The sequence below is a fragment of the Leptonychotes weddellii genome, chromosome 7, assembly GCF_054177405.1.
Source record: "Leptonychotes weddellii isolate Sample4059 chromosome 7, ASM5417740v2, whole genome shotgun sequence".
NCBI lineage: Eukaryota > Metazoa > Chordata > Mammalia > Carnivora > Phocidae > Leptonychotes > Leptonychotes weddellii.
In genome coordinates, this window is record NC_138375.1 from 119,110,038 (window position 1) to 119,126,618 (window position 16,581).

At 41.2% G+C, this 16,581-nt stretch overlaps 1 protein-coding gene across 1 annotated transcript in view; it reads right to left on the reverse strand.

The window, feature by feature from the left end:
• Positions 1-8,824, reverse strand: part of ADAMTS19 (ADAM metallopeptidase with thrombospondin type 1 motif 19) — a 214,333-nt gene extending 205,509 nt beyond the window's left edge. The window contains exons 1-3 of the mRNA XM_081825619.1: positions 8,785-8,824; positions 7,959-8,171; positions 6,695-7,341 (exon numbers count right to left, since the gene is read on the reverse strand). Coding sequence (XP_081681745.1) covers positions 6,695-7,341; positions 7,959-8,171; positions 8,785-8,824 — 900 coding nt within the window. The remainder of the gene's footprint in view (positions 1-6,694; positions 7,342-7,958; positions 8,172-8,784) is intronic.
• Positions 8,825-16,581: the final 7,757 nt, after the last annotated feature.

A 16,581-nucleotide genomic window follows, 5' to 3' on the forward strand; every position in this document is an offset into this window, starting at 1 on the left:
GTTAGCCTGGTGACGGGTATTAAAGAGGGCACATACTGCATGGAGCACTGGGTGTTATATGCAAACAATGAATCATGGAACACATCAAAAACTAATGATGTAATGTATGGTGATTAACATAACAATAAAAAATTTTAAAAAAATAAAGAAGAATCTGTGCACTCATATGTGGTAATCTTACATGTGCATGCATGTGTGTATGTGCATAAATAATGTAGGCTTAAAAAGTATAAATTTATATACACATATTTATTTATCAACTGCTTCTAGATCACACACTAGAAACTAATAACCCTAGCTACATCTAGGAAGGAATATAGCAATAACTGGAAAAAAGGGGTTTGAGGAAGACTTTTCATTGCATACCTTTTCGGAGGTTCTGTTTGGTAAAGTTTGAGTCCTTATAATTTTGAAAATGATATTATTTTGTCTTTAGGTTTGCATGGTAGTTTGGCTCCTAACTATAGAGAACAAACTGAGGGTTACTGGAGGGGAGGGGGTTGGGGAGACAGGTTAAATAGGTCAGATGGGTAGAAAGGAGGGCACTTGTGATGACCATTGGGTGCTGTATGTAAGTGATGAATCACTAAATTCTACACCTGAAACTAATATTGCACTGTATGTTAACTAACTGGAATTTAAATAAAAACTTGAAAAAAAAAGAATGTTAGCTGGTCTGAGTCCTGGATTCCAAATCACATTTCCTCAGAACTCTAAAATTATCAACTCATGATCCTCTAGCATCTAACACTCATTCCGTTAGAGATAATCATTCCCTTATTAAACCTGTAGAATTTTCTCTTTCTCTTTGATTTTCTAATATTCTCCCACAATGTGTCTAGGCATGGGTCTCTACTAATACCACCGTGAGCTTGGTGATTCATCCTTCAATCTGAAGGTGTGCGTCTTCCTTTATCTCTGGAAATGAGATTATGATACAAAAAAAAGCTGTGTTAACCTCTATCTAGCCTATATTAGTTATATCAGCCAAATCAACTGGAATCACTGAATTAAATAACACTCTCCACACCATCTAGAAAATATGATCACTGAGGCATACAACATGCAGAATGCACATAGCTCATAGATTCCTCTCGTCTTGCTACTTGAAATTATCTCTACCAACCAGCCTGTATGTTGACCAAGAATCAGCTGAATTTGCTTGAACGCACAAAGGAACAACATTCTGTAATCATGTAATTTAATCAGACACTAAATATTAAACAGCAAAATACAAGTGCAAAAGTGTCTTTGTTTCCTTGAAAAATTTGGAAAAACTTGAGAAAGGTAAGTTGCTAAAGGAAAACTGCTCTAATTTTATTTGGGATGAAACAACTGTAAAAGATTTGAAATTTTTAAAAGTCCAGGATTCTACACATAAGTTATGTTGAGTCTGTCTTTAGTTTTTCTTCCAAATACAGAAATTTATATTGGAAATTAGTTTGTATGCCTGCTGGGTGAGGCTCACCTGGACGACCTCACATCCAAAGCTTGGCTGATAAATATATATATATATATGATTTAAATTAGATTCAAATCTTTAGGGTACATTGCATGCATTTTAAAAATTCTATCCTTTATAAATGGGCGGAGGTAAATAATCATATATGTGCTCAACGTTTACTGTATAAGGTGTTTATCATGGAGTTATTTATAAAAGTGAAAAATTGGAACAATAGGACATTGGTCAAATAAATTACACTACACTCACACACACAAAATTCTGTCCTTTCACTTACTTTTAAAAGTTAACCGCTATTAGATAAATTTGAACCATCTAGATCTAGGATTCATGGCTCACAACTTTTCTTTCATACTGTGGATGCATTTGTCTTTTATATTATGTTCTGGGAGAATTTCTGGGCCTGATCTTCTAGGTCAGAAATTTACCTGTCAGTTCATTGATGGAGTTTTTAATTCTAATGACCACTTATTTTTAGATACATTGTATCTATCTTTTTTTTTTTTTCTGGACAGCAGCTGTTGCTGTATTTTTTTTATGTTGTATGTAAGTGTATGATGTATTTTTTTTAATTTATTTTTTCCATGAATATATATCCGCTCTTATACTTCTGTTAAAGTATCCATCTATTCTATTAATTTTGTTGCTCCATATACTAACAAGCCAGAGTCTGAGGACTCTCCTTTATATGGTTCATTTTCTTAAGAGTGTGATATTCTTGGGTGTCAGCTCATATCTTTTTGTTTCCCTGCTCACCTATCTGTTGGGACTCCTCGGATTATTTGGTGAAACAGGTGGGCCCTTCTTCTGGGTGAAGGGAGCCAATAGATCATCTTTTTAGAAGGGAGATGCTGTGTCCTCTGGTGTCACCAACAGGTCTGGGAAAGCTCAGCCTTTATCATTTCTGTTCTGGCCTAGGCATGCACATGTGGCTTCCACTGCTGGTCATAATTGGACATGAAAAAAAAGCCAATGCCACCTCTGCTCCCTGCATTCCTGCTCCCTGCACTTCTGGTGAATCCCCTCCCAGTTCATGGAGGTTTCCTAATGTCTCCATGTTCTCCATTAATCCAGTCCAAACTGTTTTCAGTCTTTAAGGAGATATTCAACATGTCTGAGGTACTAATGGCATTCTTTTATAATATTGCTTTAGATTTACTTAGAAGATCTTTTCTGTGGCTCCTAAGATTTGGCTTGAACCAAGAAGGTAGATGAGTGAGGTTCATCTGCAGTCTTTACTTTTTTTCATTTGGATGATCATGCCACTTCTTCCCACTCTGCTAGTACACGACCCTTCCCTGGACTCTGCCAGGACACTCCCCTCCTGCCTTAGTACTGGTACCTGAGAAAGTGCCTTGTCTGGAATGGATACCCTAAAATATTTAACTGTTCAAAACTGGCTGTGGCATCGAATGTAGTGATGCAAAAAAAAAAAAAAAAAAAAGGAGTAAACTGCCAAAAAAAAAGAAAAGAAACTGAATTTACACAAGGCTGCAGATTCTGTATAAAGAGCTAATCAAAATGACTACTGTATAAAACTTAGAAATTAAGGGAATAAAGTTTAAGTAGTCACTCTTTATCATCCTGGAAGAATAATCCAAATATTAATGATGACCATTTCAACAGTCCATTTAGAGGGAACCACAGGCAAGGTGTATCATGACCTAGTTTATCCTGTTGACATGTGCTTTTTAAAAACAAAAACAAAAACAAATGCGTTTGTTTTGAGCCAACATAATTGTTGCACTCTTTCATAATATTTAATTTGTTGCTTTTTTGTATTTTAAGTTTTAGAGATTGTTATTTAAAACATAATAAAGTTCTGTATATGCTGTATTTTGTTCAGTGATTTTTATTGAGTGCCGACTCAAAACCAGGTATCTTACGATGTTGTGGAAATGAAAAGAAATGAGTAAGAAAGTAGCATCAAAGCACTTGGGGCATACCTATATTTGTACCTATCTCAAGCTATTGTATATCCTTGTTTCCATTTGTCACTGGCAAGGCAGGCTGGAAGCTCCCTGAAACATACATCAAGGCTTTTTCATCTACTTTTTGTATTCTCCATATCTGCACAATGCCTTGCTCAGAGGACTTGCTCAATAAATGTTTAATTGCTTAGTATTAGGATATTTATGTGCCTACTGGATCTAATATGTGGCTCAAATAAGATTATTCTTCAATATTAGAGACTAAGAAGGGGAAACAGAAATAGTAAGAACACTTCATACATCTATTGCTAGATATATAAATACAATTTGTGTGTTTTATAAATAGGAAAAATGAGATCCAGAAAGATTAAGTACTTTGAAGAGGCAGCACCTGACCGTGTACCCAAAATATCTATTCTAAGACTTTCCCTTTCACAGCACAAGTCAGACTGATATCTGGAGAATGAATTGGCCAACCTTATAAATGTTTACCACTGTGCAATACTGGGTAGTTGATGATCTATGTCCTCTGATAGAGATTCTTGGGTCTTTTCAAATATGCACTAATCCAAAAGGTATGGAGGACTTCAGGCACCAGAAGGCAAAACTAGCTGCTGAGAGAGGGGAGGGGAAGGTACACTTAGTTATCTACTCTTGTTTGGCAACTAAAGATCAGAAAGCTTTCACTTACTGAGAAGAAAAAAAACTGTTGCAAACGAAAAGCAGTTGCATTTATAATTAATTCACCCGCACGGAAAGTCATTATGATTCCTCACATTAGAATGAGAGGATCACAGAATTCTGGAAATACAGAAGAACAAGATGTAGCCCCATGATAATCAACAGTTAGGAAAAGCCCATAGTCCAGCAGACAAAGCTTTTGAGGTCTGATCTCACCAAACATTTTAGGATCATTTCCCCTCATTGCATAGCCCAGTCACAGGAGATTCTTATTTTCATTTCCTTGATAGGTCTCCACTTTTATATCTTCAGCATCATCCCTCTATCTAAAACACTCTTCAGCCTTGTTCTGCCTGGGGAAAGCCTCCTTATGCTTCAGTTAAACTCTGCTTTGGGAAGCCTTCCCCAACTTTCCAAGCTGGATTTACCTCAGGCATAAGATCTGATTCAGCACCTCACTGTTCCATAGATACCTGGGTCATAACCACTTGTGTATGATGTCCTTCTCCCAATCTGTAAGTCCCTGATGCAGGATGTGGGATACATTTAACATCTAATAGAATTTCAATTCTATCCTCCAGTTTTTAATTAAATCATCCAATTCTCTCATTTAATGAGTGAAAACTGAAGCCCAGAGAGGTAAGGGACTTGTCAATTGTCAGGGTACAAGCCAATGTCAGAGCTCAGATAACAAATTGTGCTCTCTTTCCTTATCCACCCTCATAAGGGAAAAAGGCCTGGCATGGTAGAGTCTGGAGTAACAAACCCACTCTTCTTGGCTATCTGCCTAACTTTTTACTCAAAAGTCTGACTGCTATACTGTATTGCTGGCAACGTCAGATTTCCTCAATAACAAAGACTTCCCAGTTCAGAACATATACATATGTGGCTAATAGGAAAAGTGAGTAAAAGTCCAACATGATAAACAGGGAAGTATGTCAAACTCCTATTCAGTCTATGAAAAACCTACTCATAATTCTAACTTTGCTCCCTTAAGTATGGAGAGAAAGCATAGCTCATTTGGAAAATGTGACCAAAAGCCCACATTTCAACACAGTGAAATGCTTTATCCCCTATTGCTTCTACCACACCAGGAACTTTCTATATGTAATTATTTAATCCCTGGCCAAAAACTAGTGGACAATGAAATCCCCACAAAATGTTTCCCCCACTGAAGTGTTCAAATATCAGTTCCACAAAAAACATTTTTAAAAGCTTTTCGTGTATTTTTTCCATGCCAACTTTTTTCACTCATGGCTAAAAATGTCCATATTTGAATATTCATCATTATGAGCATCTGGTAAAATGTAGCCCTGTCCAGCAATTTACATCATTGGACTTTGAGACCTTAGGAGGGCATAGGTAAAAATTTCCAGTTTCATTTTGTCTGGATTATGACCATCTTTTTCCATTTCATGGCTTTGGGTGGCTTTAATTGTGCGGATATTTTCTGCTCTCCATTACTATTGGGTTTTTCTAGAAATGAGCAGGTTACTTTCAGACAAGTCTTTGTGGATTTCATCAATGGCTCATTAGGAACAGCAAAATGAAGCCACAAATCACATGAGCGTTTTCAATATCTTGTGGGTTTTGCCTTAAACCAGTAATAAAAGCCACAATGATGATGGCTGCGTAATAACATGAAGGCACTTAATGCCTCTGAACTGTACCTCTAAAAATGGTTAAAAGGGTAAATTTTATGTTATGTGTACTTTACCACAAAATAAAGGCCAACTTACAGGAGGTAACAATTATCCCCAAACCTGGGTCAGAGCAGAGGAGAGAAAATCCCTTGATGATCTCCATTGTTCAGATAGAGTAAATGATTTTTATTTTCAGGTTCCAACAGGCCTCTCAGCAAGGCTCCCACCTCTACCACCTTCTACCATGGAGTGGAGAAGAGAAGAACCAACTACAGCCAGGTAAAATGTAAACCTCAGAAAAGAAAAAGTTAAACCACAGAACCATGACCCTTTGCATACCTACTGGGTTCTAAGGTCAGACTGGGTTCTAAGGTCACTCATCAGTCTACAGCTCCCAGTCTCTCAGTGACTCCTTCTCCACTCCTGTCCCTCCCAGAACACTGAACAGGTGTCCAGTGTGGCTGTGCATGCGTTTAAATTCTAGACAGCTGTCAGAATGTAATTCCCTAGAGAACTGTTCTGACAACTTTGAAGTAGGACATGAAAAAAAAAAAAAAGATAATAAATGCAGAACTGGGGGTGGGGGCAGACCCAGAGGAGATTCTGCAGTGAGCAGATTGGTTGTCTTCCAAACTCCTAAAAGACACCACGTGGTGGGCTTATTTTGAAATACAGAAAGAAGTAAAACCAGTGGGAAGAGTTACCAGGAGACAGTTTGATACAGTAATCAAAAGAAACGTGTAACCGTATAGAAGGAGAAGGCTCTTAATCCATCCAGTTAGGCTTCAGATTCACGGACTGCCCTGGAGATTTCAATGGGAGGTAAACCGGAGAGACTTCCTGCGTAGTGGAGACTAGGGTGAACTTCAGGGCGACCACTTTGGAAGGGGACGAGGTGCATGCAAACCAGCCTGGTGTGTGTGGGGAGAGGGCGGAGTGGCGGGAAGGTGGAGAGGAGGGGAAGCAAGGGCGCTTACCAGGCCACCTCCACAGGTGCTGAAAGAGGCCAGCGAGCCCGGGTGCCGCAGCACCGCTCCGGTGTAGAAGCAGGAGGCGTCGGGCGGCGCCGGAGGGCGCGGGGCGGCTGCTGCCCGCGTGGGGCCGGGGCCGGGACTCGGCCGCTGTTCCACCGCGAAGCGCGGCGCCAGGAAGCGGCCATCTCTCCGGAGCAGCAGGTACAGGTCCCGGGAGAAGGCCGGGATCCGCAGCAGTACCTCGTCGCCGTCCGGCTCGGCTTCCTGGCCCGGGGGAGGAGACGGGGGTGGCTGTGGGGGCGGCGGCTGCCACGAGGCCGGGGCGCCCGGGGACAGGGCGGCAGCCCCGCTGGATCCCCGCGGCAGTTCCTGCGACTCGAACTCCTCGTCCTCCTCGCCCGCCCGCGGCGACGGCGGCCGAGGCTGGGGCGGAGGCTCGGACTGGCCCTCCGCCGGCTCCACCGGCGGCGCCGGGGCCACGGAGCGCACCTCGCGTGAGCTGCCGGCCGCCTGCGCCCGGGCGCTTCCGCCGCGCACCCAGCCTGGGTCCGCGCTGCCCCCGCTGCCGCCGGCCGCGTCCACCGGCTCCCGGCGCCAGAGTGCAGGAAACACGACTTCCCACTCCTCGCGGTCGGGGGCGAACTGCAGCCCTGCGGGCGGGGCAGACAGAGAAGTGCGGGGCGTAAAGTGCCGCGGTTCCAGTAGCACAAGCATTCCCAGGCTCACACTCGGTTCAGACCCAAGGCTCTCGTGTTAATGTGTTGGAGACCACCCGTCTAGCCCCTGGAACTCTTGCAACCCCTGAAGCCTCTCGATCAGATTACAGACCCCAGCATTTTCCAAAATAAAAGTACGATTATATGGGGGGGAGGGGTGAAGGAGTGGGGCCGCAAAGTTTGGTGACAGCACTTAGTAGGTGAAGGAAAACCGGTGCAAAGACTCCAACCAGATAAATTATTTTCTTAAGTATACGTCAGAGCAAAGCATCGCTCTCAATTGCTGTACTTCCCCATTTTCCCCCAGGTGCTGTAAACGTACCTTTGCAAACATTGCTGCTCTCATTAATTCCACGATGCTTAAAATGAGGTCGAGAGAAGTGCATTTCGCTCGAGCATGACCCCTTCATCTGCACCCGCACGCTCCTTTTTATTGCTACCCACTGAGTCCTGCTCGCCGCGCACCGGCTGCACCAGCCCTGCCTCCCCGTGCGTTCCCGGTTTCCGCTGGGGAAGTTGGAAAGCCAGCCGAAAGTCTCGGCAGAACTCACCTGAAACGATCCCATTCGACAAGACCCCCAGCTGGTAAAGGAGGCAGCAGCAGCAGATGTGAGTAAGGCGCATCTCGAGGCTCTTTCCGGGACCGCGCTCCCGCGGCCGCGGCTCCCTGCCCCGCGCGCGCCTCCTTGCGCGATCCACCGCGGGCGCCGCCGCCTCCCCGGAGCGCAAGGAGGCCAGGCGGCGAGTTTGCCCAGGCCCTTTGTCTGCCGGGGGGTGGGAGGGGGGGCTGCTGTGTGACTCCGAGAGGCTGCTCGAGCCCGGGCGGGGGTGGGGGGGGGGAGGAGCGGGGGCAGGCAGCGCCGCGGCCCCGCAGCGCTCTGGCTCCCTGGCGAATTAGGTGATGAGTCTATTTTCTGTGTTCTGGACGTTGCGAGAGTTTCCGGAGCCCCACAGGATAGACCCAAAGTTCAGGAGCGAGCCGGCAGGCGCAAGGCGGGCAGTGCTGCCTCCGGACAGGCGGAGGACTGCCCCGCGCGGGCAGGAGCGCGGTGGTGTCCGAGCCGTGGCTCGCCGCCTGCACCCGCGCGGAACTGCCAGGGGCCGTTCCCAGCAACCCGGTGTGCCAAGCTCCGCACACGACTCGGGGCCGGAGTGCTGCAAGCTCTTACCCTGAGAGGCGCGGGGGGGAATTTGTGGCGGAATGAGGAGGAGACACGACGCGCGAGGTGGGTGTGGAGGAGAAGAGATTCACGCAGATCTGACAAGAAAAATGGAGCAAGGGGTGCCCGCCTCGTGTGACTTTGTGGGACAAAGGTCCCGGAACACCACACACGTGCTCACACACCCAATTGGGGTGGGGGACCCAAATTCCCTCACCTGACTCCTGATTGGCCACTCTAGGGAGGCCGATTTGCATCCTTATTCAGTACCCACTCCCCCCCCTTCCCCACCCCCCAGCTGAGGTGTGTGCAGGTAGAAGCTCCTCTCCAGTCCATCCCACCCCCTGGTTCTCTCCACCCCCCACCCACCCCCATGCTCACATCACACAAAGCAGAACTTACTGCAGGCTTGAGCACAAAGCTGTGGCCCCACTTTCCAAAGACCTTTGATTTTTCTATCCATCTTTGTCTGTAGGAATTTTCTAAGCCTGGAGATAATGTAATTCGTCATGGAGTGTGCTTCAAAGGTTCCCAGGACAGTAGAACCCTGACATTTCAGAGCCCCTTATACCACCTTATCTTTCAGGCTTCCCATTCATCACTGCTATCAATTTCCGCCCCCCTCCCCTCCTCTTGCTCTCATACTCTCTCTCTCTCTCTCTCATAACAAGGGTGAGATTAAAAGGACTGACATTAAATATTGTGTGCTAAAGATCTCAGATAAGGTGAGGTTATTTTACCTTTTTTACTTTTTTGTACATTAAAAATGTATCTTTGTTCTTTCTGTCTTTTGGAGGGAAATGCAAACTTAAATATTCTTGCTTCCTTTGTTACAGGTCTTCATGGTACCCACTCCCTTTTGCACACCTCTTCCTTGGCCACACCAAACCTTTCACATCAGACTCAAGAGGGTTTGATCTAACCTTCCATATGTATCCTCTGGACTAGGCCAGTCACCTAAAAATGAGTTCATGCAAATCAGTATTTTTTAAAATTGCAGCACTGGGAGATTGGTTCCCCACATCCTTTGTTATTTTACCTTCTGTTCCTTGTGTCAAAGGTGACTACTATGCCTTTAAGGAAGACAGACTATCTTATTTCAAAGGAAAGCCATTGTTTGAATAAGCTGGGTCCTAGAATACTTTCTTTGAGTTGTCCTGGGCTTAAAAACAAACACGAAGACACTCTAGGTGTGTTTGTCAAGAGTGCTCTGCCTCCAAACCTTGTCTTGTAAAATCCCCTAAAACCCGAGCAACTAGGGTGGGTGTGGATTTCCAGACATTCAAGAAATATCTGGGTTACTTAGAAACCTACACACTCCTTTTTATGGGACTCAATTATACAGACTTAAAACTAGGCAAGAAATCAAAGGCAGTTTATTTTTAACAAATACAGCAAGTATTAAGGCAGACGGCTAGTTTTACCGAAACACCTCCACTAGGTTATACGACTTAAATAAAATGTTTCTGATATAATTTGAACAACAATGACAACAAAAATATAAGGGTAAAATTGGAGAAGGAATGTATATTGTCTGTATTTACTGGAATACATTTGTGATTCCTTAAAACTAGATGAGCTATATGATTAGGTTAAATATGCTCAGAAGCACAGGTTGCCAATGTAAGTTCCTATCTCTGTCCTTTTTTGTCCCTATAGACACATGATCCATACCAATCCCTAATGGTAGAGGTTAATAGTGATTGTTACGGAAAGTTCTGCCTAATTCCCAGTTAACTCTGATCTTTCTCCCATTTGAAATACTGTTGTAATTTATTTGTGTATTTTCTAAGACTTTTATAAATCATGTGGTTTTGTGTACATCGTGTACACATTTCTTCTACTAGCCTATCATTTTTTTTGGAAAGGTAGGATTTCCTTTATATATCTTTTTTTATTTTTTTAAGATTTGATTTTTAAGTAATCTCTATACCCAACGTGGGGCTCAAACTCAAAACCCCGAGACCAAGAGTTGCATGCTCCACCAACTGAGCCAGCCAGGTGCCCCTCACATACATATGTATATATTATAAATATAGAGAGAGATTTTTTGTAAACAACACCCTGTCTAATTCAATGATTTACACTGAATAGGTGTAGAGATTCTAAGGAGATTCTCTAAGATCATTTAGAAGATGATAGAAATCGATTTCTGCATGGTATTTCATTCCAATTCTAGTTCCTTAATCCAGAATTACAACACTAACTCTGTTGGTGATCAGCTACTATCAGCATGATTTATCTGGCTTCAGAAAGAACAAGCCTCATAGAGAAAGGACTTGTAGGAAGTTTTTGTGCTCTAACTAAAGAGACTTAGATGTGCAAATAAGAGCATCCGTTAAAGTGGGTTTGAGTGTGTATGCATGTATGTGAAAGAAAGAACTAGCCTGATTTGGAATTGAGTAAATTGTGCATGGTGAAATCAAGGAGAAAAGGCAGGACTGTGACATATGTGTGCATGACTAACCTCCGAGGGAAGAAAGGAGCAGCTGGGAAAAATATGTTGCTTAAGACAGGTCACTACATATGTCACCAGATGGTAGCTAGCATCAACCAAGCACAGCTTTTGTGGGCTGGAGATAAGTGACAAAGCATCAGAGTAAGTGGAACCAACTGCTGTTATGCACAAGGTGCTCAAATGTTGCATTTTATAAACCATGATTCTCTACATAGAAAGTAGGCTTTGATGCCTTCAGCCCTTCCTCATTCTCTCAACTCATTGGCCCTAAGCCTCTCACAACCTAAAGCTTATCTTAAATCCCTTCCCTTTCAAAAAAACCTTAAAATATTAAGAAAATACAAGGAATGCTTTCACTGGGTTGCGTGAAGAGGCTTCTGCACAGTGAGGAGAAATCCAAACAGAACCCTGAAGACGAGCTGAGTAGAGAAGACACAAGATGACTAGAATTTACAGGCCAGTGTGCCAGAGAGGAGGGAGCCGCATGGAGAGTATAGTAGTTTTCTACTGCTACGTAACAAACTGAGCAGTTTAAAACAGTAAATATTTATCACCTCACTTCATTTCTGAGCATCAGGAATCTAGGAGTAGCTAAGCTGGATATTTCTGGCTCAGGGTCTCTCATAAGATGGCAGCCAAACTCTTGGCCAGAACTATTGTTTCTCAAGACTTAACTAGAGATAGAGGTTCTGTTTTCTAAATCACATGGCTGTTGGCAGGAAACCTGCCACATGGACCTCTCCATCTGGCTGCTCATTGCATGTGTTCTCTCAGAACAAGTGATTCAAGAGAGAGAGTGCACCCACACTGCAAGATTTGGTCTTTTTATAACCCAATCTTGATAATGGCCTACCATTATTTCTGCCATATTCTGTTCATAAGAAGCAAATCACTGGGGCGCCTGGGTGCCTCGGTCAGTTAAGTGTCTGCCTTCTGCACTCTCATCATGATCCCAGAGTCCTAGGATCGAGCCCCAGGTCAGGCCCCTGCTCAGCAGGGAGTCTGCATCTCCCTCTGCTCCTCCCCCTCTCCCTGCTCATTCTCTGTCTCCCTCTTTCATATATCTGTGCTCTCTCACTCTCTCAAAATAAATAAAATCTTTAAAAAGAGAAGCAAGTCACTAAGTCCAGCCCACAGTGAAATGGAGAAGTATCAAAGAATTCATGGACATATTTTAAAAACCATCAGAGGGCATTTATGCCCCCTAGCCATAAATTATTTGCATTTCTTCCATGTGCAGAATGCACTCATCCCCTCCCAAGGTCCTCAAAAGGCTCATCCTATTAAAGCATCCCCTCAAAGTCCAGAATCTCACTATCTAAACCACATCAGGTGTGCATAAATGTTCTCAGCATCATTCGTTAGGTAGAGCTCCTCGAATTCAGTCTTTCTCCCTCTATAGACTTGTGAAACTAAAGGAACAGTATATTTGCCTCCCATACACCCAACATACTGTGGTGGGACAGGCAGGGATAGCTGCTCTAGCTGTTTTCTATTCAAAAGGAAGGAAAAGAGGAAGCACAAAAGAGTCACGGGTCCAGTGGTCCACAAAAGGGGCCACTGGTCTACGGCAATTCTGAAATCCACACAGGAAAATGTTTAAAGTTCCTTGATTATGTCTCAAGGTCTGGGAATAATTCTCCATGGTGCTGGGTCTTCCCCCTGGGAACTGGTTTCTACTCTGAGTCATCCTTCCATTTTTATGAAAGATGGTATGCATTTAAAACTGATTAGTTTTCTCAATTGCCTTCCTGACAGTAGAATTTATGGATCCAGCAACTCCATATCATTTTATATAGTCTCTGCCCCTTTTTGTCCAGAAATATTCTTCACATTTAACTGTTTTTCAAACTTTGCAAGTATTCTGTGAATCTTCATGGGTTTCACTTTCAATCTATGAGACAAAAGCCACACCTTCAAGTCTCTTTAAGATAAACCCTTCTCTACCTCGAGTTTCTGATGAGAAGCTGAGAACACTAAGAAGTGTTCTTAGACTTCTTAGAATTCCTACTGTTTGGTTGAAAGGATCCAGGAGACACAACGTAAACACTTTAGAGGACCTTCACTCTGACACAAAAATGCTCTGAATGTCCAAGTTCAATCTCAATGAGTTCTTAACAAAGGATTTTATAGTTACACCTTTGGCTTCATCATTATGCCATGCTTTCCTGAAAATGCCCCATATTTCATTTTTGTTCTGATGCAATTTCTTCTTAATTTTAGCATGAGTTTACAGAAAAAGAAGCTTAAAATGTCCAAAGCCATCAGGTCCTGGCTGCTTTTTGTAAACAGCCTCCTTTAGTTTCTCCCCCTCCTTTCACATTTTCTATAAGCAAGAAAACACCAGGTAGCAACTTCCAAAATTTTTGGAAATCCCCTTAGCTTGATGAGCCAGTACATTGGGCCCATTTTCTGTAGCAGACAGCAGTCTTGCTAAATTTAATGTCAATGTATTACAAAGATTTTCTTTTCTTTAGTTTACAATATTTACCTCATTTTTCTACAACCCCTCAGCTATAGCCTAACCCAAGCTCATATGGCTTAAACTAAAAGCCTTTTCAAAGTATTAAAGAAATTACATTTGTAGTTTAAAAACTTTGGAAAAAGAAATCTCTAGTTCCTGATGCTTTCAGTAATTACTAAACATTTATTTTTAAAGTAACACCAATTCTACATAATCTTTCCCAGAAAATAGAACTTTGCAACTTAATTTATGAAGCTGGCATTACCTTCATACGAAATCCAGAGAAAGTCAGTACAAAAAGTCAAAATACAGATTAATACATATCATGAATATAGATATAAAATCAACAAACGATTAGTAAAATGAATTCAGCAATATATCAACAGAATAATGTAATATGGCCCATGAGATGTATTTGAGGAATGCAAGGCTGGTTCAATATTCTAAAATCAATCAGTGTAATCCATTATAACAACAGGCTACAGAAGAAAACCTGTGTGACTATACCAACTGATGCAGAAAGGGCATTTAACAAAATTCAGCATTTGTTTATGATTAAAACTCTCAGCAAACTGAAATAGGAACAGAAGTGAAATTCTTCAACTGGGAAAAGAATATCTGTTTTTTAAAATTACAGCCGAGAATGGAAGACTGAATACTATCCCTCTAAATTGAGACCAAGGCATGGATGTCCACGCTCACCACTCCTATTCAGCATAGTATTGGAAATCCTAACCAGTGCAATAAAACACTTAAAGGAAATACAAGTAATACAAATTGGAAAAGGATATATAAAGCTGTCCCTGTTTGCCAATGACATGATTGTCCATATAGATAATTCTCAAAATAAATGCAAAATAATTCCTAGAGTAATGAGCAAGGTCACAGGATACAAGGTCAACCCCCAAAATTGACTGTATTTTTATATACTAGCAATGATCAACTGGCAACTAAAATTAAGATTCAATACCAGTTACATTAGCTCCCAATGAAATATTTAGGTGTAAGTCTAATCAAATATATACAGGATCTGTATGCTGAAGACCACAAAACAGTAAAAATTAAAGACCTCAGTAAATGTAGAGATATAGTGAGTTGGAAGAATAAGGATATAAGAAGTGACAATTCTGCCCAAATGTTCTTTTTGCGTATAGCAATTCCTATCAACATCCCAGCAGAATTATTTTGTAAATATAGACAAATTGGTTTTTTTTTAATATACATGGAAACCACAGAAGCAAAAATATTGACAAAAGATAATAAAGTCTAAATACCACCTGAGGACTGAATACCACCTCATATTAGGGTTTAATCCACAGCTACAGCAACCAAGAGATTGTGGTATTCCATTGATCAATGGAACAGAATAGAGCCCAGAAATATTTTCCACACAAGTACAGTCAACTGATTTTTGACAAAGGTACAGAAGCAATTCAGTGGAGAAAGGATGATTTTTTTCAACAAATGGGGTCAGAACAACTGACACCAAGAACAAAATAAAAACACTCGACTTGAATCTCACATCTTATACAAAAACTAATCCAAAATGGATCATATATTTAAATATAAAATGTAAGACTATAAAACATGAAACTTCTAGAAGAAAATACGAAACAAAATTGTTGGTCCTTGTAACTTAAAGTTAAACAAAGAGTTCTTAAACATGCTCTTTGGAAAAGAACAGAGTGCTTTCCTAGAAACAAATAAAATAATAATAGATTCATTAAAAAGTAATAGATTGGGCTTCAATTAAAAGCTTTTTTCTTTTTCCTGAAAAAGATTGTTAAGAGAATATAAAACTGGGCCACACAGACTGGGAGAAGATATTTGAAAACCACATATCTGACAAAGGACTTAAATTCAGAATATTTTTAAAAATCTTTGAATTTACTACTAAGAAAACAAACAATCCAACTAGAAAATGGGGAAAAAACTAGAAAAGCAAGTATATGCCGAATAAATAAGTGCATGAAAATGTATTAAATATCATTAATTGGTAAAGAAATGCAAATTAAAACCATGATTAAATATCATGAGATGCCTGTTAGAATGGCTAAAATACAAAATACTGACAATTCCAAGTGCTAACAAGGATGTGGAATCAAATGGAATTGTCATACATTAAATGAACTGTTGAATGGATCTCAGAGGTATGATGCTGAATGAAAGTCAATCTCAAAATGTCATATGCTCTATTATTCCATTTACATACTATTTTTGAAATGACAAAATTATAGTGATGGAGAACATATCAGTTGCTGCCAGGGATTAGACTTTGTATCTATGTAGAAGTGGCAAAAGGAAATTTCACTGTGATGATAAAATAGTTCTGCAGCTTAATCATAGCTATGGTCACACAAATCAATACATGATAATATTTCACAGAACCACACACACACACACACAGCTGGTGAAATCCAAGTAAAATCTGTAGTTTATTTATAATAACAACATATAAAACATGTAAAAAATAAACATATAAAAAATAACAATCTTTTATATCAATATCAATTTCCTTGTTTAGATAATGTGTTATGGTTATATAAGACATTATCACGATGAAAAGTGGATGAAGTGTGGATAAGAAATATTTGTATTATATTTACAAATTTTGTGAGTACAAAATTATTTCAAAATAAAACCTGAAGTAAACCTTCTTCAAGGTACTTTAGGCTTTCACTAATACACTCCCCAATGCTCACTACCCAGCTTCAAGCCACACTCACAATTTTTTTTAATTTTTTAAAAAATTGTATTATGTTATGTTAATCACCATACATTACATCATTAGTTTTTGATGTAGTGTTCCATGATTCATTGTTTGTGCATAACACCCAGTGCTCCATGCAGAACATGCCCTCTTTATTTTTTTATTTTTTTTTAAAGATTTTATTTATTTATTTGAGAGAGAGAGAGAGAATGAGAGACAGAGAGCATGAGAGGAAGGAGGGTCAGAGGGAGAAGCAGACTCCCTGCCAAGCAGGGAGCCCGATGCGGGACTTGATCCCGGGACTCCAGGATCATGACCTGAGCCGAAGGCAGTAGCTTAACCAACTGAGCCACCCAGGCGCCCCGAGAACATGCCCTCTTTA